General features: G+C 39.7%; 1 protein-coding gene across 7 annotated transcripts; it reads right to left on the minus strand.

The window, feature by feature from the left end:
* Nucleotides 1-1,609: 1,609 nt before the first annotated feature.
* Nucleotides 1,610-22,594, minus strand: LOC143882102 (uncharacterized). Of its 7 annotated transcripts, none has more exons than XM_077385508.1 (9): nt 22,347-22,594; nt 11,522-11,593; nt 11,360-11,434; nt 7,657-7,737; nt 6,413-6,482; nt 6,239-6,330; nt 2,124-2,165; nt 1,950-2,030; nt 1,610-1,867 (listed from the first exon to the last, which is right to left on the minus strand). In XM_077385508.1, the coding sequence occupies exons 2-9, from the start codon at nt 11,543-11,545 to the stop codon at nt 1,796-1,798; spliced, it is 537 nt and encodes a 178-aa protein (XP_077241623.1). In that variant the 5' UTR covers nt 11,546-11,593; nt 22,347-22,594; the 3' UTR covers nt 1,610-1,795. The 7 variants fall into 7 exon arrangements, with proteins under 7 accessions (XP_077241623.1, XP_077241619.1, XP_077241620.1 ...); XM_077385504.1 differs by lacking the exon at nt 22,347-22,594 and adding an exon at nt 11,768-11,925; XM_077385505.1 differs by lacking the exon at nt 22,347-22,594 and adding an exon at nt 11,768-11,912 and having other exon boundaries at nt 11,522-11,596.
* Between the last annotated feature and the right edge of the window lie 1,079 nt (nt 22,595-23,673).

The following is a 23,673-nucleotide window of genomic DNA, read 5'->3' on the forward strand; positions in this document are numbered from 1 at the left end:
CGACCGGTCCACCTTCATCTTGATCCAACGGTGCTGCGTACGTGCGAAGTGCAAAGTGCGCCTAAAAGAGCGCCCTATAGCCCATTGCCCACGCCGCGCTCGAGCGTGGGAGAACGGTGCGTTGCACCGTCCCGCGGGTCCAACCATGGGTTCAACCCAATGTGCAATCAAACAAGTAATAGAAAAGTGTAGTGCTTTATAAGCCATTCTCTTTCTTTTCTCTCATCTGGTACGGGACTATCTTTTTAACTACACTTCTACGTCCTTTTGTAAAAGCAAATCTTTCCAAGAAAACATTTTCTTTTTCCCAAACGCTTTTGATAAAACATTTTTCAAAACACTAAAACATGCAAAATACATGATTTTGAAAATCCAAAATCACTAACAAAATCCAGAGTGAAATGCCAAATATAGCCATTCTGTTCTGGATTTCAGTTCGGAACAAAATATTTCGTCCCACGGATTTAATAACTCAGGGTTCAAATTGTTTGAAAGTGCAGATTTCATAGTCTGTTTACAGTGAAGAATAAGGAGAGAACTCTTCTGGTATCTATGTGAATTCTTCCCGTTCATTACCCAAGCACCGGTGTACATTTTCAAGTTATGTGATAGTTGAGGGAGTGGAGTTGGATTCTCAGTACGTGATCCTCAAATTGAAAATCTTTGCCTGTTTCATTATTTCATGTATAGAAAACCAGAAGGGTAATGTTGTTTCTTTTACCACGCACTGATGACTCTTATGTAATGACAAAGTCCCATTTTTCATTTCGAAATCTCTGTTAACGTGCGAGAGAAGGATGCTAATGATGTGGGTTGTGGTTGTAATCTGAGTTCTCAGAGGAATTAAAGGTCATTTGTAGAAAAATCAAAGGTGTATGAATCTAGCTATAAGTTGAAATTAGAGATAATGAGGTGTATTAAGGATCATATAGAGGAATTATCTAGTTATACGTTTGTGCTTGGTGTACAGATGCGTGATCTGATCGGTGTAAGTACTCATCTAGCTTAGGTATTGCATTTGATCGAATGATCTAGACAGTCAGATCATTGCACTCATTCTTGGGCCATTTTTTTAGAATGTTACATCTAACTTTGATCTTTTTAGTTTTTGTTGGTGGGTCTTATAACTAATGGTGGCTAGATTTCTTATTTTAATTACTGTTTTTATGGCATTTTGGGTTGTCAGGATCTTCCAATCAGAACCGTTGTTGGGCTATGGACAATCCACAGTGGGGCCTACTTGATGGAAGATCTAGATGGACCATCCAACCATTCATTTATCAAGTTTAAATGGTCTGCACTACAGTATGATTAGCACCAAAGTATTCCTCTTTAGGATATTTATAAAAAATTAAGCATCCAATCAGAAATGCAAAATAAGAAGCAATGAAAAGTAAGGGGTGCTCAGCAACCATTCTAAGCAGGGCTTCTCTCATTTTGTGGCTTGCAAAATCCAAAGCTTCTCCTTGATTCTCATTCTTCAATCAAGAATCAGGAATTGTGTTCTGTAAACTTATGCCCAAAACTCAATTTTCATATTTTTTGAGTTGAATGATGTTTCGTTGTAAATAAAATAGATTCTAGATTTCGGAGAGTTCGAGCAAATGAGTAGGGGTCAAGAAAATTACTAGATCAGGTAGTGCTTCCAAGTAGCAACCTTGAGGTTGTTGGTTCAGCCCCAACTAACATACCAAGTAAATTAGAAGCTAAACTGTTCTTATAGACATTTACCGAAAAAATGGAGCTCAGATTAAGCACAGATGAAGTCGAAAAATGGAGCTCAAATTAAGCACGCTTAGAGGGCCTCCTCTATAAGTTTTTCCGTAAGCGCCTTGGAGAGACCCATTACACTATCAGCTGCCCCCACCTGTAAAACCATTAATTACCATATTTGTTAGCAGGGTCATTAACAGCTATGCGCAAGTTTGAGGAAGGGACATGTAACTAACCACTGCTTCCACAAAGGGTAACGTCAACGGATGTTCAAGCAGTAAACCACCAGCAACGTTGAGAACAACTCCCTCCTCGATCTAAGCACAAGCAGCATATAATACCCCTTCATCAATGGATAAAAGAACTATGTATAGCGAGAACAAGCATTTTTTTTTCTCTTTTGTAATTACCATATTGTCAATGACTTCATCTGGTATGTCATGGAAATAGACCTGCAAAGTATCACAATAAGATTACTCCAAAGTCATACATAATGCATACACTAGAGAAATTAGAATAGCCAGTAGATAACTGAGTTGCAATTTGTCATAATCAATAAATGGTTTATTTGGGAATGAAGGTCACTGGGAAAGCATGGAGGTTCTATATGCTTTGTTCTCTAAAATCAGAGTTACAATTTAAATCTTATGGTGAAATTACACAGGCACGAAAAACTATTTATGGTTTAACCAGAATCCACTTTAAGAAAATTGTACATCAACGCATAAATTACCCAAAAATTGATTGACATGGACTATAAATGGTTTCCAAGTTAATTTTAGTAAGGTTGACCTAAGGCTGGAATTGCAGGTAAACAAAGACTTCTCCAGGCAATCAGTTCACCATACATGAGTAAATTTGATGACTACATCCACCTAGACCTAATCATCAAAATAACAATATTTCTATCTATTTAGTCAATTATAACAACAAAAATGTAAAATTTTCTCCCATGTAATAATTCAACAAGTAGATTTGTTTTTGTTCATACGGTGGCTAGCCAACGCTCACAGAAATTGCAGTCTACTAGCTGGAAGCAATGTTCAAGAAACCCCGAATCAGCTATGGGCTGGACAGAGACGACTTTGTTTAGCTACACTCCGGGTATCAAGTCCTTACTCCAGTCTCTTATCAAATCAGCAATTTTTCATTGACTTCACCTACTAGTTGTCAATAACTCAAACTCCATCTTTTGAGCCAAGACAGTCAATGTGCACTAAGTCACAAATATCATTCTCAGGATTTTCCGTTTGACAGTTTAAGCTTGGAGGAATCTGCTTGGCTGGAATCTCCTTTTTCTGAGGAGGAAATTAGGAAAGCTTTGTTCTCTCTAGCGAAAGATAAAGCTCCTGGTCCAGATGGTTTCTGTTTGGCCTTTTTTCAACTATGTTGGGAAGCTGTTAGATCTGACTTACTAAGATTTTTCCATGAATTCTTTGAGGGAGTAGTTCTTGACAAAGGGACAGGTGCTACTTTTATTTCCCTAATTCCAAAGATCGAAGGGGCGTCAAAAGTTTCGGATTTTCGTCCGATTAGTTTGGTGGGTAGCCTGTACAAAGTTCTTGCCAAGGTTTTGGCGGATCGTCTCAAAGTGGTTTTACCATCAATTATTTCGGACTGTCAAAGCGCTTTCATAAGTAAGAGGCAAATTCTTGATTGCTCTTTGATAGCTAATGAAGCTATCGATTATTACAGAAGGAATGGGGAAGGAGGGATTCTATGCAAGCTTGATATGGAGAAGGCCTATGACAGGGTGGACTGGGGAGCTTTAGATTATCTGTTGGGTCGAATGGGCTTTGGTGGCCGTTGGAGATGGTGGATCCGAAATTGCTTAGCGTCTGTTTGGTTCTCTGTTCTGATCAACGGCTCTGCCAAAGGTTTCTTCAAATCGACTAGAGGTTTGAGGCAGGGGGACCCATTGTCTCCATTTCTTTTTGTGATAGTAGCAGAATCCCTTTGCAGATTGATGAAAAAAGGAAGTGAGTTGGGTCTCTTCGAAGGGTTTCTAATAGGCAACAATAGGGTAGAAGTATCGATTCTTCAATTTGCGGACGATACTCTCCTGTTTTGCCCTCCGGTTGTCTCCCAGATTCTAAATCTTAAAGCAATCTTAAGGTGTTATGAGATGGTCTCGGGCCAAAGATCTAATTTTACGAAATTCAGGCTGTATGCGATCAATGTTCCCGAATGTGACGCTTCCTCCTTTGCAGGTATCCTGGGTTGTGCCTTCGATTTTCTTCCAGCCTCTTATCTTGGCCTTCCGCTAGGAGTGGGAAGACCAAACAAAAATTTATGGATCCCCATTATTCACAGAATTGAGCGAAGATTGGACACCTGGAAGCGTAACTTGGTATCCAAAGGTGGTAGGTTGGTTCTCATAAAGGCAGTTTTATCAAATATTCCGATATATTTTCTCTCTCTTTCTAAATGTCCTGTGAGTGTAGCTCAGAGAATTGAGCAAATCCAGAGAAGATTTTTGTGGGGAGGATCGGGCTCATCAAAAGGGATTCCTTTGGTTAAATGGAGTGCGATTTGTCTCCCTATAAAAAATGGAGGATTGGGTCTTAGGAGGATTCAAGGTTTTAACAAGGCTCTATTGGGAAAGTGGCTTTGGAGGTTTGGCGAAGAACAGTCTTCTTTGTGGGTTAGAGTTATTGGAAGTAAGTATGGGTTCTCAAGGTGCTCTGCTGACAATTATAAATTCAAAGGTGTCTCGGTGTGGAGGGATATTTTGAAGGTGGAGGTTCTTTTTACGAAAGGCATTCGTTTCAAAGTCTATGTGGGGGATAGGATTTGTTTTTTGCTGGATCCTTGGTGTTCGGCTGTGCCTCTCAAGGAGCTTTTTCCTGAGTTATTTATGGTGTCGTCTCAGAAAGGGGCATGGGTCAAGGACTGCTTTGAAAGAGTGAATGCGAAAGTGGTTTGGACTCCCAAGTTTAGAAGAGCATTTTTTGATAGAGAATTAAATTATCCTCAAGGATTCCTATCTCTATTAGAAGCTTGCTACATCAAGAAAGCGGGCGCAGATAGACGAATATGGATTTGGAACCCTTCTGGCTTCTTTTCAATTAAAACTTTTTATCATCACATGATTTTTAGTATAGCGGAGCCTTTATCTTCCTCAATATGGAAGTTCTATTGTCCGCCGAGAGTTGCTTTCTTTGGGTGGTCAGTTTGCAGTGGTCGTATTCAGACAATGGATTTTTTGAGGAAGCGTGGAATGTGGTTGGTAGATCATTGTCCTCTCTGCTTATCTGATGGCGAATCAATAGATCACCTTTTCATCCATTGCAAGGTAGCTAGAGGCATTTGGGGTCTCATTTTCACTCGTTTTGGGGTCTGTTGGGTCCCATCCAAATCTATGGATGACTTCATCAGGAGTTGGGAGTGGAATCCATGGAGAAAGAAAGGCAGGATCCTCTGGAAGATGTGCCTTCTGGCTACGTGGTGGTTCTTGTGGAAAGAGAGGAATGCGCGAGTCTTTGAAGGAGAGGCTAGGTCTCCCTATTGGATTTATGTAAAGCTGATAGCTGCTGTTATATCTTGGGCTCGGAGCCTCCCTTTGTTTCGTTTTGTTTCAGCTTTTGACCTTTGGGAAGGATGGGCAATCATCTGTAAGGAAGGGGTCAGCAAAGTGAAAATCATCCAATATTGGCAACCTCCTTCAGATGGGCTAATGAAGCTTAACTTCGATGGTTCGTCCCTTGGTAACCCTGGAGAAGCAGGAATTGGGGGTTTATGTAGAAATGAAAAAGGGAAAGTTCTTTGGGCTAACTTGGGTCCTATCGGAGTAGCAGATTCAAATGAAGCAGAGGTCAGAGCTGTCCATAGCGGGATCAAGTATTTGGATAGATCGGCTTTTGACAAAATTATAGTGGAAGGGGATTCCTTAAATGTAATTCGCTGGCTTTCGGGTAAAGCGATTCCCCCTTGGAGATTTTTGCCTTTTTTCAAGGAGATTGAGGATCTGGTTCAGGGTTCTTCTATTGTGTTTGACCATGTTAGGAGATCAGCCAATGCTGAACCAGATTCCCTAGCCAGGGGAGGTGTTTTTAGGGCAGTTTTAGAGTGTTTTGATCATCTTCCTCCTTGACTTATTGTAATTTTTCTCTTCTCTTTGTTTCTCTTCAGGACCATCTCGGTTCTGTTTTTTAATAAAAAACTGCCTTATTCAAAAAAAATCATTCTCAGAATTTTCTCAACAAGGGAAAATCTCGGGATATATTAAATTTGTATTATTTTCTTGGGTTTATATTGGGAAAAAAGATAAAAATAAAATTATTTAAAAATAAATAAAAATATATAAATTAAGAAAAAAAATATCGTCAAAATACCGTAAAATTATCATGATATTATCATCGTAAATGAAAATATTGCTATATTTTTAAAATTCTTGGGATTATTTCGGGATTTTGTCTTTTTATCAAAATGTCGCAATAAAATCGCTATATTTTGAAAATATCGGAGATATTTTCAACATAAATTGTGTGTTGGTTGCACTGAAATGAGTATGACCAAAGATTACCTCAACAGTATCTGTCCCTCCTCTTCGGGTGCCTGTCTTGAGGTTGGTAACAAGTACTGATCCCACTGTTGATACATGCCCCCCAGAATAGCCTGCAAACAATGTCGGAGTATTACAACTTGCCGTATACCCAACCAACCCTTGTAACAGAAAAGAGAAACCCATTAAACGAACCTTTGATGAATTGGCGTGCTTCTTCCTTGCTGGATGGCTTTTCTTTGATTTCCCCCTCATGTACCACCACCTAAAATTCAATTATATTCTAGTACTAAGATACGACATCAAATAAGCTTGATTTCTTCCAAAAAAACTAAATCAGCATCCATGAATATGTTTACTATCACAGTCAAATATGTTTACAAGACAAAAAGATACCCAATATGTGTAAGATCATATAACTACAGTTTTTGAACACAGATCTGTTAATTCAGACAACATAGAATGTGAATTATTGTAGTTGAACTTATTTTAATCAATTTGCTGATATTGGTAATAACATTTTGAAACCCAAATTCCATATATGTTCAAGCAACTACATTTTAATATTAAAATATTTCTATAATAAAAACATAAAGGGGCTTTTGCAAAAGAAGTCTTCTACTTTGCTTTATTTGCAAAAATAGTATTCTAGTTTCACAATTTGCAAATAGAGTCATCACATTCACATTTGAGTAAATTTTGCAAAGCAGGTCATGTCATGGCCAATTTGTGACCAAAATATCCACGGTGGATTGTTTTTTACTCAAAAAGACCAGACTGTCCTTACATGTAAAAGACGAAAATTACCCAATAAAAAGACCAAAATACTCGTGATGCTCATTAATATGTTTTGATCGGGTGGGTCCCACCAACTCAACTCAACTCAAACTCATGCATCGAGTTGGGCCTACCATTTCACCTCGTGTTTTGATGGGGTAGGCCCCACGATCTACACCCGAGCCCATGCATAGGGTGGGGCCCACCATTTTACACCTCAAGTTTTGATGGGGTGGGCCCATTTTTCCACCCATACATAGCATGGGCCAAGAATGCTAGTATATATAGAAATAATATTCCCACACCCTTGATTCAAAATTCATCGTGAGTATTTTGGTCACAAAGGGATGGCATGGCCTGATTTGCAAAATTCACTGAAATGTGATGACTATTTGCAAATTGTGAAACTAAAAGACTATTTTTGCAAATAAAGCAACGTAGAAGACTTCTTTTGCAAAAACCCCAAACATAAATTAACCATAGTGATTTTTGCATATAGAAAATCCTCTGGGTATATAAAACGTACTATAATATTTACAAGATCAAACATGCATCTGAGACAAGTACGCCACAACAATTTTTAAGAAAATGAAGCATCCTCATTATTATACTCGAAACACCATTGGTAGAACTGGGGATAACAATAAGGAATTGAGGATTACTATGTCAGCTGTAATCAAGAGTGTTGGTTCAGCATCCATCTTGTAATCAATGGTCCGGAGCCTCGAAATGATGGCATCTGCCTAAAATGAAATTTCCATGAAACTGAAGTAAATAATTTAAAATCAAAATCACACATAATGCAATTAAGACAAACAAACTATGGAGTCACAAACTAAAGACGTTGGAAGCACTAAAGAGATTGAACAACAACCGTTGGCACATATTTAACAATGAAGACTAGAAGAGTTAGAATTTAGGTATATTAATGCTATGCGTGAATGAAACTAAGGGATAGATAAGCTTGACAACGGGCAACAAATAATACATCATACAGGCTGGCTTTAAAAAACCATCCCCACTTTCTTAGTCTTACAGTGCTGTAGAATCTATCTTTCAAAATAATGGAAAATGGAGGATGGTTAAGAAACCAACCTTTAGAATCCCTAGTTTAATGGGTAGAGCCGTGGAGTCAATGAGAAACTCACAGATATTACAAAAATTTGTCCAACTCAATCATTTACTTGATTTTCCATAAAATTGAAGTCGGGACTTGGTGCCCAGCAAAACCAAGTTGATATAGCTGGCTTGAATTCAACCATGTTAATCTTTTTTTTTTTTTTGAAATGGATGTTAATCTTTTTTTATTAAATGAAAAACCAAAGTTATCATTAACATTGCCAAAAAGGGAACTGCAACTATTCAAGTTTGAATGTGTGCAATCAAGTTCCCGAGATATTAAGAAATAGACCTGCAATGCATGTCCAGGTACATCCCACTATGCAATGTTTTGAAAATAGGAATCGAATCATAAATCGTAATTGGGGTTGATTAGCATCGAAACGGAAATCGTAAGATTCATTTAGATTTACATATATAGGGAAAACTGTTCCAGCACTCGAGTGCAAAAAACAGGGCGGGCCTACATTTTTGGTGTGATCCAAAGCATTCATTTGAAAGGCCATTACCTAGATAGGGTGTCCTCAAAAAATCAGATCCATAGGATCATCCTAACCCATCCAAAAGTGGAGGGAAAAAATAGGCAGATTTGTGAACAAACAGTGTCTGTCCATTTTTCCTTCCACTTTTGGATGGGTTAGGATTCTTGCCGAAGGCCGCAAAAGTCCGTTGGACTTCATGTTCTCCACCTTCGACTTCTTCTTAATCCTCGCTGGACACGGCAAGCCACTTGATAGTGGTAGGAGTAGCCACACACAGCACTGCGGATATTGGCACACCAGACTGGGAGACGCCAGCTGCTAGAGAAGAGGCGGACATCTCAGGGGGACATCGCTAGGGGTGGTTATTCGGTTATAACCGAACCGAAATAACCGAAATTTGATAACCGAAATAATTTCGGTTACCGAAACCGAACCGATTAAAAATTCGGTTATTCGGTTATAACTGAATAAACTGAATAACTGAATAGTGGGAAAAAAAGAGGGAAAATGCAAAATCTTGGTTTTGATCGGAGGGCTAGGATCATCCAATCGAAATGATTTTTGGAGCACAACCTAATTAAGTTGTGATCAATCAAATGGACGGTTTTGATCATCATTTGGAGTGCCCGTATCACACTTTTTTTTGAAAAAATAATGATTTTTATCATTATTTCGGTTATTTCGGTTAACCGAATTGTTTTTTGAGATAACCGAAACCGAAACCGAAAACCGAAATTTGGCATCCATGAAAACCGAAACCGAACCGATTGATCTTCCAACCGAACCGAAATAACCGAACGAATTCGGTTCGGTCGGTTATTTCGGTTAAACCCGAATAATGAACAGCCCTGGACATCGCGTCGCTAACCTTAGCTTGAACCTGAGATCCCCTGTCAGATCCCGACTCCGAAGTCCCAGACACGCCCGACACCATGACGAAAAGAGGAAGGCCTCGGAACAAGAAAGTGACCAACTGACGAGGATGAGAGCAAAAGACCACCTTGTTTGTACCTATTTTCATATTAATAAATTTTCGTTACCTTCCAAAAAAAAAAGAGCAAAAGACCACATGAAACCCCATCAAGCAGCGCACTCAGAGTAGTGAAAGACCAACTGCAACAGGATTAGAAGCGGAAATGAAAGGATGACATGGGAGAGCCAGACCCCTGCCGACCGACTCAACGAACCGGATCGCAGCGCTCCTGTTCCCTTCTTCCAATCGATGACACGTGGACTCCACTCACTTCCACCATAACTACACACTGTCAACACTAGTCATTACGTCACAATTGCACGAAGGCCGAGGCACGGACTCTTAAGTAGCGTACATGAGCACGCTCAAATGCTCTAAATCCCACGAAACCCGCCAATCACAATAAATTACGAAAACAAAAGGTGAAGCGTCCTCTACACGCTCCCTTATGGACCTCTTGACGAACACGTCCATGAACGGAAAGAATCAGCTAAGGAGTCCCCACATCTGGTCGGCGGCTGTCGAAAAGACATCGCCCAATTCACATAGTCTACTTCAACCCGTACTAGCTCAAAGAAGTGGGGAGGGGGGTATTATGTTGAGAGTAAAATATAGCAACCGACCAGATGACGACACGTGGCATTGGACCCATAGAAGCGGAAAGCCCCTGGATCTCCACACAGGGAGAGATATCCTTGATGTCAAGACCCGCGGCCGGATGGAATCACCCGGGTCCCGTCATCCTCGCGAGGAAAAGCAAGCCCTCGGTTGGCTGGGACCCTATTGCCTCCAGCCGAGTGCCTGACCCTTAGTAGGGGAGATCCCATCACCATCATCCAACAGATCGTCCGCCAGATCACTAGCACATCGCCACCTTGGAGCACGTCGGGTCAACAACACATGCCCGTACACTAACAACATGAGACCTCTCATTGCCCGCCAACTCACTAGCATGAGCACTCCCTAGGGTAGATGTCCCATCTGGCACCTGCTCAAGTTAAGGATATTGCCAGAACTTTTCAATCGCCCTCATTCCTTGTACCAACCACCGCCAATAGCCATACCACATCCCAAAAGCCTCCAATCACCCTCATCCCATAGTGGTCGTGCATTGACAGATATTGGCACCCTTTTATCAACGATTAATACGGCGCCAACCCCGTCACATCGTGCTCTGGAATATGAAACCCCCGTCTATAAAAGGGAACCCTCCACCTCAAACCCAACGTAACACACAGATTTTAGTGCTAAGTTATCATTCTATTTGCTTCTATCTGACTTGAGTGTCGAAGGGTTACCCCAGAGTTTCACACTCCGGGTGCCCCTAACCGTTTGTCTGGGTGCAAGCTACAGGTTAGAGCAACCTCCCTACCATCGAGATAAGATAGAGGGAGGGACCCAGCACATCTTAGCCCTTTGTGCACTCCCCGGGATTTGAGCAGCAACAAAAAGGTGATAAGGATAGAAATCCTAACTACAAAATCTAGCTTAGTTTCTTAATCAATCCAAACTACCTAGTCTACAAAAACCGAATCCAACGGTCAAGGTTTCCTTACAATCAATGGTCAAGATCTCACCTACTCTAACAATAAGTACCCTGCTACTTACAAGTTACAATATAAAAAAGGGTTTGCATAATTGTATTCATTGGGACATGTTGATTTAACAATGAGTAAAGAAGCCCTTTGCCCATTCAAAAAAAAAAAAAAAGCAATATAAGACATTACATAAAGAAAAAATCAAAGATTTCATTAAAATTGTTCAATTCTTAAAGAGAAAGGATGCATATACCTTTGCCTCCGCGAGAACCATTACCAATTCGTCGGGTTTATCCCTTCGAATTTCCTTCTCATCTATGTCTGCAGTCTAAATCAGACATTGCAGTGCATGAGTCCAGTTAGAAAAAAGCTTGATAAAATGTTTGAAAGAAGATGAGAAAAAAACAAACATAACCATGATTGTGAACTCATATCCCATTTCAGATAAAATGTTTCGACGAGCCACTGATGAAGATCCCAGGATTATCTACTAATCATCAAAACAAAAAAAAAAACAGATTCAAAAGAAATGTGTTGAGGAATCAAAAATGGAAACAAAGTATTCATTGGAAATACAGAAAGACAAGAGATAAGATGAAAATTGTACTCATGTCTCACTAGTCTCGTCTCGTGTTATAAACCCTAGGTTCCTGTATTTTACCTTGAAAGAAGAGGAAGAGGAAGAGGAAGACGGATTAGAGGGCATTCTCCCCTTGGATTTTGTTTGCCTTATCTCTCTTTCTTTGTCTCTGCTTGAAACTGCTTCACTGCTAGATATTAGATGGGAATTTCTGGCCTACGATAGGGTGTGTCATTATTAAAAAGGGGATCATACCGCTTTTTGGCCCTTTTCAATAGGGTGCAACTTGGGTCAGTCTCAACCCGAACCCGGATTCGACCCCATTTTGGCTCGGGTCGGGTTGCCATTTCCTCAGGTTGGGTTAGGGTTAGGGTTAGGCCTTGGCAACTTGACCCAACCCGAACCCGACCTCCATCCTCTAATTTTATCTTGATTTTCTTTGGGTAATTAGATTTTTCTGTTTTACGCAAGAAGAACCCGACTCAACCCGACCTAATTTCAAGTTAGATGGGTTGGGTTAGGGTTGAGAGATTTAGAGGCGGCTTGGGTTAGGGTTGACCATCCTCAATCCAAGGCTCGGATTGGGTTGGGTTGGGTAATGGTTGAGGGAATGCTATCTCAGGTTGGGTTAGGGTTGGCCTCGACACAATCCAACCCAACCCATGCTGCACGCCTGCTTTTCATTGTGTTCTCTGTCTTTGGAGATTAGATGTTGTTTCGATGACTGCATTCTTAAGTACCCTACTACTATTATTATTATAAAGACACTCCTTTTGGGGAGTGGGGACTCAAAATGAAGAAAGGAGTGTCGTTATTAAAATGGGGACTGCATATAGCAATTCCCTTCTTAGTTTTCTTCTTTTTTTTCTTTTTCCTTTGTCTTTGGAGATTTTAGATGCTCAAAATAAAATAGTCCCTGAAAAGGCCACGTTAAAAATTAGGCATTACTCATACAAGAAAATATGGATTGGCACTGCCATGTTTTGATAATTGCACTAACAAATCTTGTCTTTTATTATTCAAACGACTGTCATAGTTATCACGGTTCCCAAAAAGCTCTCAGAAGCCTACAAAAAAGAAAAGACAAGCCGAGTTTGTGCAATTATTAAAACATGGTAGTGCCAATACAAGTAGCCTTTTTTTAATTGGCTGTTCTTAGTGGTTTGGGAATTATAACGATATCAATAGCTAATTGGAAAAGGACAAAACGAAGGAGTGCCATTATTGAAAAGGGGAGTGACACTATTGAATGTTAGTCATCGCCAAATCAATAACGTTTTGTTCTTATTATGATGTTTCCTGCCCCTCTATGGCTCTATCTCTCATTTACATTTTGATTAGCAAGCTTTTCTTGATCAAATGTTCCAACTACTTACCTATGTCTTTTTATTCTCACAAGAAATCTCTTCACAACTTCTCTAGTCTCGCCACTGCTTTGTGAAGATTATAAATAGCGACATAAAGGACATAGATAGATGAGAAGCATGACTTGGCCCGAGCACATGATTTCAGCATGATCTAGACCCTTCATTTGAGGAAACCTAGTTTGGAGATCACATTAACTTAAAAACACTCCCTGCGCTTCTCATAATATCATTCCCAAAAAAAAACAATAGAAGGTAACTTGCATGCATGGGCTCAGAGCTTTAACTGTTATATCTGAACCTCTCTAATTCCTTGAAGAAAATATAAAGGAATTGGAGAATGAGATGAGGGGACAAGACAAAGACAAGACAGAATGAAAAGGCCATCAGTGAAAATTTATGTAGTTAAAGGTAATAGGATGCCAACCAAGAGAGTTAGAAAAGTTCAAATAAAAATCAAAACATGCAAGCTTAATATACTGGGAAAAGTTCAGTTTACAGAATCCTGCATAGTGATAATATTCATGTGTTGATTAATCAAATACAAGCAAATCACCAAGCAAAAAGTATCTAAAACTTCAAAAAACACAACCATCAGAAGCAAATCATAATCTGACTCACCATCTTCTATAGATTCTACTCAGACACCGTTGTTCGGAGAGGCAGAACACTTTCAACTTCATTAAGGCGGGAACTCCTCTCAGCAACAACCTTTGACATTCCAAACATCTGAAATAGGCCCAGAATATCCAATAAAAAACAAATGAATTTAAGCCAGTCTGGAAAGAAGATGCATATAAAATAGCATATCGTGTATGGATTCTTGTGGGTGGCAAGTTACTACTAACCTTTTGAATGGTCTTCTGAAAGCATGTTTTGTGTTCATCCATAGAAGCATGAACAAATTCATCCATGTGATCCCTCAAGTCGGCCAAGAAACTGTTGTCCTCAGATTTCTTCTTTCGACAAGAAGTTACGGTGGCAGTTGACACAGATGATGGTTGAACTACAGATTGAGTTTTCTGGGACTCCATCCTATTAGCACTTTCTGTATCCTACCAGAAAGACATGATGCCAATATAAAGCCTATTATCATCATACCAATATAAAATGTGAAATTTTAACTAGTTATATAGCTAGGTAACATAGAACAAACACATTTATCAGTGTCAAAGATGGACCAGAGGAGTCAGAACACACAACACTAGAAGCCCAGTTGAGACACACATACAATTTGTGGACAAACTGTGTCTGTTCATTTTTCCCTCCATATTTGGATGGGTTAGGATGATCCTATGAATCTGATTTTTTGTGGACACCCTTTGTGGGTAAGGGCCTTTCAAATGAATGGCTTGGATCACCCCAAACAATATGGGCCCCCACTGTTTTTAGCTCGACCAAGTAAATAAGCTTATCTGCTTGACCGAGTAGATAAGCTTCTCTACTCGACCGAGTACGGTCACTTATCTACTCCCTACCTTAAAAATACAGTTGGGGCCACATTGTTTGGGAGATCCAAAGCATTCATTTGATGCGCCCTCACATAGATAGAGTGTGCCCAAAAAATCAGCTCGATAGGATCATCCTAACCCTATGAACTGTGGGGGCAAAAAATGGACAGATTTGTGCAGGTTTATACACGTCCATTTTTTCACCATATCGGGCTCTCTACTATTCTCTACTATTTTCTCTTTGAAACCCCAAGTAGTTTTATTGGGGTTTTGAATTTAATTTCAAAATTTATGATTTCTATTCTAGTACAGCTACAACATAATTGCTATCGCAGCAGGTTCAATCTCAAAACTTGTATTTAGTAACATGGCTTCAACGAATCATGTCCATGGAAATCTTGGCAGAAATTGAGGAAATATTGATCAAGGTTTTGAAGGAAACTCCTTTGCGAGTCCTTTGGCAAATTTTGGTGTATCTTGTTCTTCGTTGATGGTTTGAGTTGTAGCTTGATGGGGGTTTTCTTTTTTTTGAATGATATGGTTTTTTTTCTCTTTTATCTCTTTGTTTGTTTGGCTCTCTGTATAGGCTTTGCCTCTTATCTTTTTACTGCACTTACTTGTTTGGAAAAAAAAAAAAAACATAATAAATGGTTTTTATTGGATTTCTCAAAGAAATGGCTTTTGAACACATTACTGATAATCTATGATTTGGCCAACACTTCGAATTTATTGCTGACTCACATGTCCGACACGACTCGCGTGTCCAAATGTGTCGACTTTCCTTTGGACACTTTTACTTGTATTGCTGAAAGTGTTATGTGGGTGTGTTGACATGTTTTTGTACCGTGTCAAGTGTGACATTCTGTTTTTTAATTGAATATTGTGTTTACCTCATTTAGACAACTCATATCCATGTCGAAACTGGACACGGGAATCCATATCCACAAATCATGATTACATATACTTTCTATTTTAGCCGTGTCCCCGTTTCTAAAGTTTGGGGGTTTGCCGTGTCCGTGTCGACATGCGACACTCGTGTCCGTGTCCACAAATCATAGCTAATAATGCTCTTATGAACTTTCAAGAAGATGATATGCTTATTAGGATAATACTTTGACAAATGGTTCTGATGTATATCCACGGCATGGTTTTAAATTTCGACCGAAATCCGAAATACTGAAATTTCGGATTTTGGTTGAAACTGAGACCAAAATTTCACGAAATTTCGAGTTTACCAGATATAATAAAATTTTACTTTTTTCCTATTACCGGATTTCGGCCGAAATTTTGGTTTCCGCCAAGGCCGAAATTGGGACCGAAACCGAAATTTAAAACCATGATCCATGGAGGATTTATGACGGTATGGATCTCTACTCCGAATGCCTCGATCGGTGGAAACAACTCTCCATAGTTATCAATTTTAAACTTGAAGACAATCTGCCAGGTTATCAATTTTCCGGAATTGCATTTTCTCCACCTAGGAGGGAATTGATATAGCGCAAATCCAGTCATTACTTCTATGAATTGGTTAAGATGGCCTTTGACGGAGAAAATCATTAATATTGGTGACTTATTTTAATATTCGGAATTTTTTTGGGTTTATAAACTCTATGTTAGAATTATATTCAAAATAGTCTTTTTGGTTTGTTTAAAGTTGGAAAGTGTCTTTAATTGTGAGTCATGTGACAAAGTTTTGGAGTAATAAAGGCCAGGTGTAATTTTCTTTTGAATGATAATAATGGTCAGGTAGTCAACATGAAGTTTATGGAAGTAGTTTTATCTTTTTTCTCTATTATTTTCTCTTTGAAACAACACCATACACTGCTCTTCTTCTTGTCTTTTATTGAGGTATGTTTTCCCCGCGTCACCCCCCGACCCCACGGTGTAAATATTGTCAGGTTCTGGGTCTCCTACCCTCCTCAGTTATGTTTTCCAGCAGTAGTACTGTGCCCGACCCACCCCGCAGCGGCCCACCCCTTGGGGATGCTGAAAGCGTGTCTACATAAGGAGAGTGATAATCCACATATATAGCCCAGGAATCTTCTCTCCCTTTCCGATATGGGATCTTACAATACACCCCCTTTGTGGCTCAGCGTCTTCGCTGGCACCTCCCCCTTCCTCGGGGTCCACTCCCTCGCTGGCTCACCGTACCGCGGGAGGTCCAGCTCTAATACCATTATGTCACACCCTGACCCCACTCTAAATATTGTTCGGTTCTGGGTCTCCTACCCTCGATTTTGTTTTCCAGCAACACTACTGTGTCGGGCCCACCCCACAGGGCCCCACACCTTGGGGATGCTGAAAACACCTTTACACAGGGAAAGAGAGAATCCACTTATATAGCCCTGCAATCTTCTCTCCCTTTCCAATGTGGGATCTTACGCCCCTCTTCTTAGAATATAAAACAAAGCTTTTGTGACGTCGTCTTCTATACGAAGTCTACCTAAAAAAGCAGAGAGATGGTAGTGTTCGTGAGGGGGAAAAAGAGAGATGGTTATCTCACTCTCTGCCTTCTGATGAGCACAACCCTGTGAAGGGCTTCTCTGGCTACCCGTCCACCCTCAAGCTTCCTTCCATTTTGGGGTCTTGGTTTAGTAAGGTCCTGCTCTTGCCACTTAAGCTTGGATGCAGTGATATGATGGAAAACATCACGGGAGAAAGAGGAACAAAAGTTCGGAGAGACGAGAAGAACTGGAAAAAAGGTGGAGTTCATTTTCAGCATTTAGGCTCCATTTCCTTTGAAGTAGAGGCGCAAAGCAAAATTTTGCGTTGAAAGAAACGGAGCCTTAAGAAAAATTGCGAGACAAACACATGTAAGTTGGTGGACATGCTGTAAAAGGGGCCTGGGATTTTTATTTCCCATAAATGTGCATCTACATATGCTGGTATTGTCATCCACTTTATGTATCATGGGTCTTGCATTTGTTATCAGTTGTACAAACCAATGGAAAAAATCCTGAACAGTTGTATATATATATATATATCGGAAAAGTGACCGTACTCGGTCGAGTAGATAAGCTTATCTACTCGGTCAAGCTAAAAACAATGGGGGCCCACATTGTTTGGGTCATCCAAGACATTCATTTCAAAGGCCCTTACCTACAAAGGGTGTCCACAAAAAATCAGATTCATAGGATCATCCTAACCCATCCAAATGTGGAGGGAAAAATGGGGAAAAATGGATAGACACAGTTTGTCCACAAATTGTTTGTGTGTCTCAACTGGGCTTCTAGTGTTGTCATGTTGTGTGTTCTGACTCCTCTGGTCCATCTTTGACACTGATAAATGTGTTTGTTCTATGTTACCTAGCTTTATAACTAGTTAAAATTTCACATTTTATGTTGGTATGATGATAATAGGCTTTATATTGGCATCATGTCTTTCTGGTAGGATACAGAAAGTGCTAATAGGATGGAGTCCCAGAAAACTCAATCTGTAGTTCAACCATCATCTGTGTCAACTGCCACTGTAACTTCTTGTCGAAAGAAGAAATCTGAGGACAGCAGTTTCTTGGCCGACTTGAGGGATCACATCGATGAATTTGTTCATGCTTCTATGGATGAACACAAAACATGCTTTCAGAAGACCATTCAAAAGGTTAGTAGTAACTTGCCACCCACAAGAACCCATACATGAGATGCTATTTATATGCATCTTCTTTCCAGACTGGCTTAAATTCATTTGTTTTTTATTGGATATTCTGGGCCTATTTCAGATGTTTGGAATGTCAAAGGTTGTTGCTGAGAGGAGTTCCCGCCTTAATGAAGTTGAAAGTGTTCTGCCTCTCCGAACAACGGTGTCTGAGTAGAATCTATAGAAGATGGTGAGTCAGATTATGATTTGCTTGTGATGGTTGTGTTTTTTGAAGTTTTAGATACTTTTTGCTTGGTGATTTGCTTGTATTTGATTAATCAACACATGAATATTATCACTATGCAGGATTCTGTAAACTGAACTTTTCCCAGTATATTAAGCTTGCATGTTTTGATTTTTATTTGAACTTTTCTAACTCTCTTGCTTGGCATCCTATTACCTTTAACTACATAAATTTTCACTGGTGGCCTTTTCATTCTGTCTTGTCCTGTCCCCTCGTCTCATTCTCCAATTCCTTTATATTTTCTTCAAGGAATTAGAGAGGTTCAGATATAACAGTTAAAGCTCTGAGCCCATGGATGCAAGTTGATGGGCCCTATCACATTACATGATTCCAACACTAAAACTTGTATTTATTAACATGGCTTCAACGAATCACTTATATATTACATAAGTGATGCAAGTGATGGGCCCTATCACATTACATGATTCCAACACTCCCCTCAAGTTGGAGTATGGACATCACTAATACCCAGCATGGAACAAATAAATACTCTCTGACTTCGACTAATTGCTTTGGTGAAAATATTGGCGCTTGATAGAGTCAAGAGGGGTAATTGACAAAAATAAAAAATAAAGCAGAGATGGAGATTGTAATGAAAATCATAAGGAGAGACTCACCTTCACCATATGTTAACATCGGAGAGAAGCATTTACAAAGACTAAATTACCATTATTAAAGGGGAAACAATAATATGGACAAAACACACGCAACTCATACATAGCAGATGTACATAACACATGACAACAGTCCCCCAAGCTGGGCTATACAAATTGAACATGCCCAGCTTGATACTTGTATCCTAAAGAAGAGAAGACCCTACAACTTTAATAAAGATATCAGCCAACTAATGTGATGATGCAACATAAAAAAGCACCAAGGATCCATCACATATCTACTCCCTGACTAAGTGGACATCCACTTCAATGTGCTTCGTTTGCCCATGAAGGATTAAGTCAGATGCAATACGGATAGTTTGCATCCCAACATTCCAGTATCCTTCAGGAGATCAATGGCATACTTCCATGGCAGAAAGAAACCTTTACTAGATTGAGAAACACCACGACCCGGAAAGAACTTCATGTTGCTTAAGTCTTTAGCTTCAAAAATCCTGCCAAGATCCCATTTCACATGGATGACAAAGGTGATATCCTACCCAGTGAGAATAATGGCATCAACATACTAGAAGAATTGCCCAACCAAATTTGATAAAGTAAAAACAGTTATGATTCGACTGAAATTCGTGAAATCACAAGTCACGCATCACTTTTGAAACAATGAAACCATGCTCGTGGTGACTACTTCAAACCATACATAGACTTATGAAGGTAAGAAACCTTCCAATCCTCCTCTTAAAGTAGAGAGCTAGGTGGAGGAATCATATACACCTCCTATGTGAGGGTCTCATGCAAGAAAGAATTCTTTACATCAAATTGGTGAAGAGCCCAACTCTGGTCGGAAGTAATTGAAAGGATCCGAATTGATGCCAACTATGCCACAAGAGCAAAAGAGGCATTGTAGTCAAGACCATATTTCTAGGCTAGGCCACAGGCAATGAGGTGTGCCTTTTACCTGTCAACAGTGCTATCAGAGTGATGCTTCACTGCAAAGAACCATCAAGACCCCACATGTTTCTTTCCAAGAGGAAGAGAAACCAGATCCCACGTATGATTGTGATAAGGGCCCCCATCTCCTCAATAACAACTCCCTTCCATGCAGGATGACTTAGAGTAGCATGAGCGATACGTGGAATAGATATAAAATCAATAGATGTGAGAAAGCCTTTGTAAGACGGAGAAATGGTATGATAAAACACAGAGTTGGCAAGAGGATGTGCAGTAACACACTGGTCCACTCCATTGTGAAGAGCAATAGGAAAATCAAGGTCAAATACACATTGGAGCCCTCCCATTGCAAAGAGCAATAAGCAATGAAGGTCGACACAACAGGAAGACAACCATATAGCAATATGCAAATCAAGCTCAGATACACATTGGCAACCCCCCCCCCCCCCCCCAACACGCGCGTGCGCGCACACACACACAGCGAAGAGCAATAGGAAAGTCAAGGTCATACACAATAAGAAGATCAACATGAGGGTCGGTATAAGGAATGGGAATCAGGTAAAGAATGTGAGATACCTAAAGGAGCTACCTTCACGGAGGAGTGAGGGAGAATCATGAGAGAGGAATGCTAATTCTGTCTAGCGAATATAAGTAATGAGCTCCCGAAATGGAGGTGCGATTCTTAGTGCTGGAGATGGAACTGGAGCAATAATATAAGTAACGGGCAGACACATAGGTAAATCACTCTCAGGCATAGGAAGATTAGATCCGTGCAAAACATAAGGTGTGTACTCATGAACAGTAACATCCATGGTGGTATAAAACTGATGAGAACAAGGATCAAAACACCAATAGACCTGAAAAAGCTAGAGTATCCAACAAAGAAACAACAGACATCAGTATCATCAAGCTTGTGCTAGTAAGACGAAGGTCATGGACAAAACACACATTCAAGGACACGAGGTTCAACCAAAAAACAATGATCAAGAGCTTGCAGGGTTTGAAAGGGAGTATGACCCTGTAAGGTACGAGAGAGAGTGATTAATCAGGTAACATGTCATAAGAAGATCCATTGACCAAAAAGAATTTGGAACATGCATACCATATAACAAATACCGAGTAGCATCTATAAGATACGTATTCTTACACTCAACTGCCCCATTCTGTTAGGGGGTGTATGGGACAAGAAAATTGATAAGCAAACTCGTGCTCCTGAAAGAAATAAACAAAGGAACGAAAGATGTACTCACCTCCGTTGTCATATCGGAGTGGCTTGATAAGGCCCTCCATACTAAGACAGAATTACGGCATAAAACATTTGAAAAATAAAAAATATCTCACCCTTAGATTTCATAATATACACCCTAGTAATACGAGAATGACGTCAGTTTCCACCTATTTCCCAGGGATGCACGATTTTAGTGACAACCAAACGGACCTGAGAGAAAAATAAAACTCTCCGATGGCATTTCTTTATACTATTGCCTATTAGGCAGCACCACCAAGAAATCACTATTACTAACAACATAAAAGGGTTAAGCGTAACACTAAATAATCCACGGATGAAAAGCTCCACCCACCCAAGAGAGCTTCAATCTCTGTGTGTGTGAATAACAGAAAAGTAAAATCAATCCCTTTTTGTTCCAGATAAGACTATAGCCATCCCGATTCTCGAAAAGACTACACTCCCTTATGTTGCTTCCATTGAAATTAAGCTTCAATGATTTCAGATAATGAATGTCAAGCCGGGGAGAAGAACCAACTTGTGTGAAACTCTCACCAATTGGAAATTACTTGATGCTAGCTTAAAGAACTCCTTTGAGAAACAACAAATAATTGCCAAGAGATGTCCACTCAAATCAATGTTCCCTCCTATCCCTTGCTATTCATAAATAAAAAAAATAAAAGAGATACAGTGTTTTCCTTGCTACCCAAGTCATCAAATGAAAATAGGAAAGGCCAAAGGAAAATTTTCACAATGTGATCCTTTGAGTTAGAGGGAGATGGGTTAGCCCCAAAAGTGAACCCATCAAGGATAACCCAATCCCTCATCTCATCACACAGTTTAAGCACTAATGTCCAAATAATGGGTGCATCAATCGTAAAATCATATAATCTAATAGATAGGACCCTTAACCTATATCACAAAGGCATCAACCAAATCTTTGTGGGTCACAAAGAATTCAACATTTGATTCTAAATTGATATCAAGGGATTGAGTATTTATTCAACACATAAAAGATTACATGCATGAAGATAGTAATATATTCTCTTCTGAGCATTCACAATAAGGCATACATGAAAGCAGAAAGAGTTCTATTTATCGCAAGGATCTCATCATAGATTGTCACTAAAAATAAGAACAAAAATCATAACAAAAAGAAATTCCAATGATAGATTATGTACCTTCTGAGAAGAGGAGAAAGGGATTGCAGGAGAAAGCCAATGTCTCGGTAAGCTAAGCTTCAAGAGGAATTTGGGGTGTAAATATCAAATTATAAGTCGGTTTGGCAGTCTTGACTCTTGAGTTTGAGTTGGCCTTTTGAACTTTCACGGAAAGAACATTCCAGAGTCTTGTAGGGTTGAGAAAACAGGGGAATTTTTCGGCTTTGGAGAAGAGGATTCCACGCAGGAAGTCATTTTCTAGGGAAAGAAAAAAAATTCCAATAAAATTTTTCCTTGCTGACAAATGATAATATATGTTTGTTATTTCATCAAAATATTATGGGTATTCTTGTTATGAAAAGATAATTATTCACGATTTGCTAGGGAGTTTCGCTTTAAGGCATTTCACGGCTGGTTGTTGCATGAGAGAGCAGCCACACAAGATCACTTTTTAGCCCGATGAGGCAATTGAAGTTTTGATGCATGTTGTTACTAAAAATTTGTAGGGAAAAATATAGTTACACCCCTCAACTTTCTGACAAATTCAACAATTACCCTATAGTTTCAAACTCAACGACTAGATCCCCTGACTTTTTAATGTGTAGAAGGTAGACCCCCTCTCGAAACACTATCATTCTATCAATGCTAATTAAGATCTATCTCGGTCGACTAGAGAACCTTCTCTATTCCGCCGACCAAAAACATAGTGGGCTCACATTGTTGGGATGATCCAAAGTATTCATTTGATGGGCCGTGACATAGATAGGGTTTGCCCAACAAATCAGCTCCATAGAATCATCCTAACCCTTCGATCTGTGGACGAACCATCAACTGAGGGGGTCTACCTTACACAAATTGAAACCAATGGGGGTCTACTTGTAACTTTTTAGACATTAGGTGTTAAGTTGAATGTGTCAGAAACCGCAAGGGGTCTAAGTGTATTTTTCCCATGAAAATACTTCCAATTTAGAAAACAATGTCAACAAACAGATGATAAAACCAACTCAGAATATGCTATCCTGATTACACATAAGGACATGTTTGCCAATCATGAAAAGCCCTTGAAAACCTGGGAAAATACTCAAATTGAGTAATTTTTCTCATACTCTCACCACTCCCACCGTCTAGAATCTTTTCCCGCTCCCTCATTCTTAGCTCCTCTTTTGCAATTGGGACCACCAATATAACAAAAATCAAGTTATATTCGAATGGGATTTGCTAAGCAATTTTGCGGAAAGCCATTTTGTAGCTCACTTTTGCAGGAGGAAACAGCCACACATGCTCACTTATTAGAGGATTTTGTCACAATCATTTAAGGCATATGAGGTGGCTGTTGTCTCCTGCAAAA

Source organism: Tasmannia lanceolata, unplaced genomic scaffold, assembly GCF_043159265.1.
Source record: "Tasmannia lanceolata isolate RefF3 unplaced genomic scaffold, GAP_Taslan_0.1 ptg000007l, whole genome shotgun sequence".
Classification (NCBI taxonomy): Eukaryota; Viridiplantae; Streptophyta; class Magnoliopsida; order Canellales; family Winteraceae; genus Tasmannia; species Tasmannia lanceolata.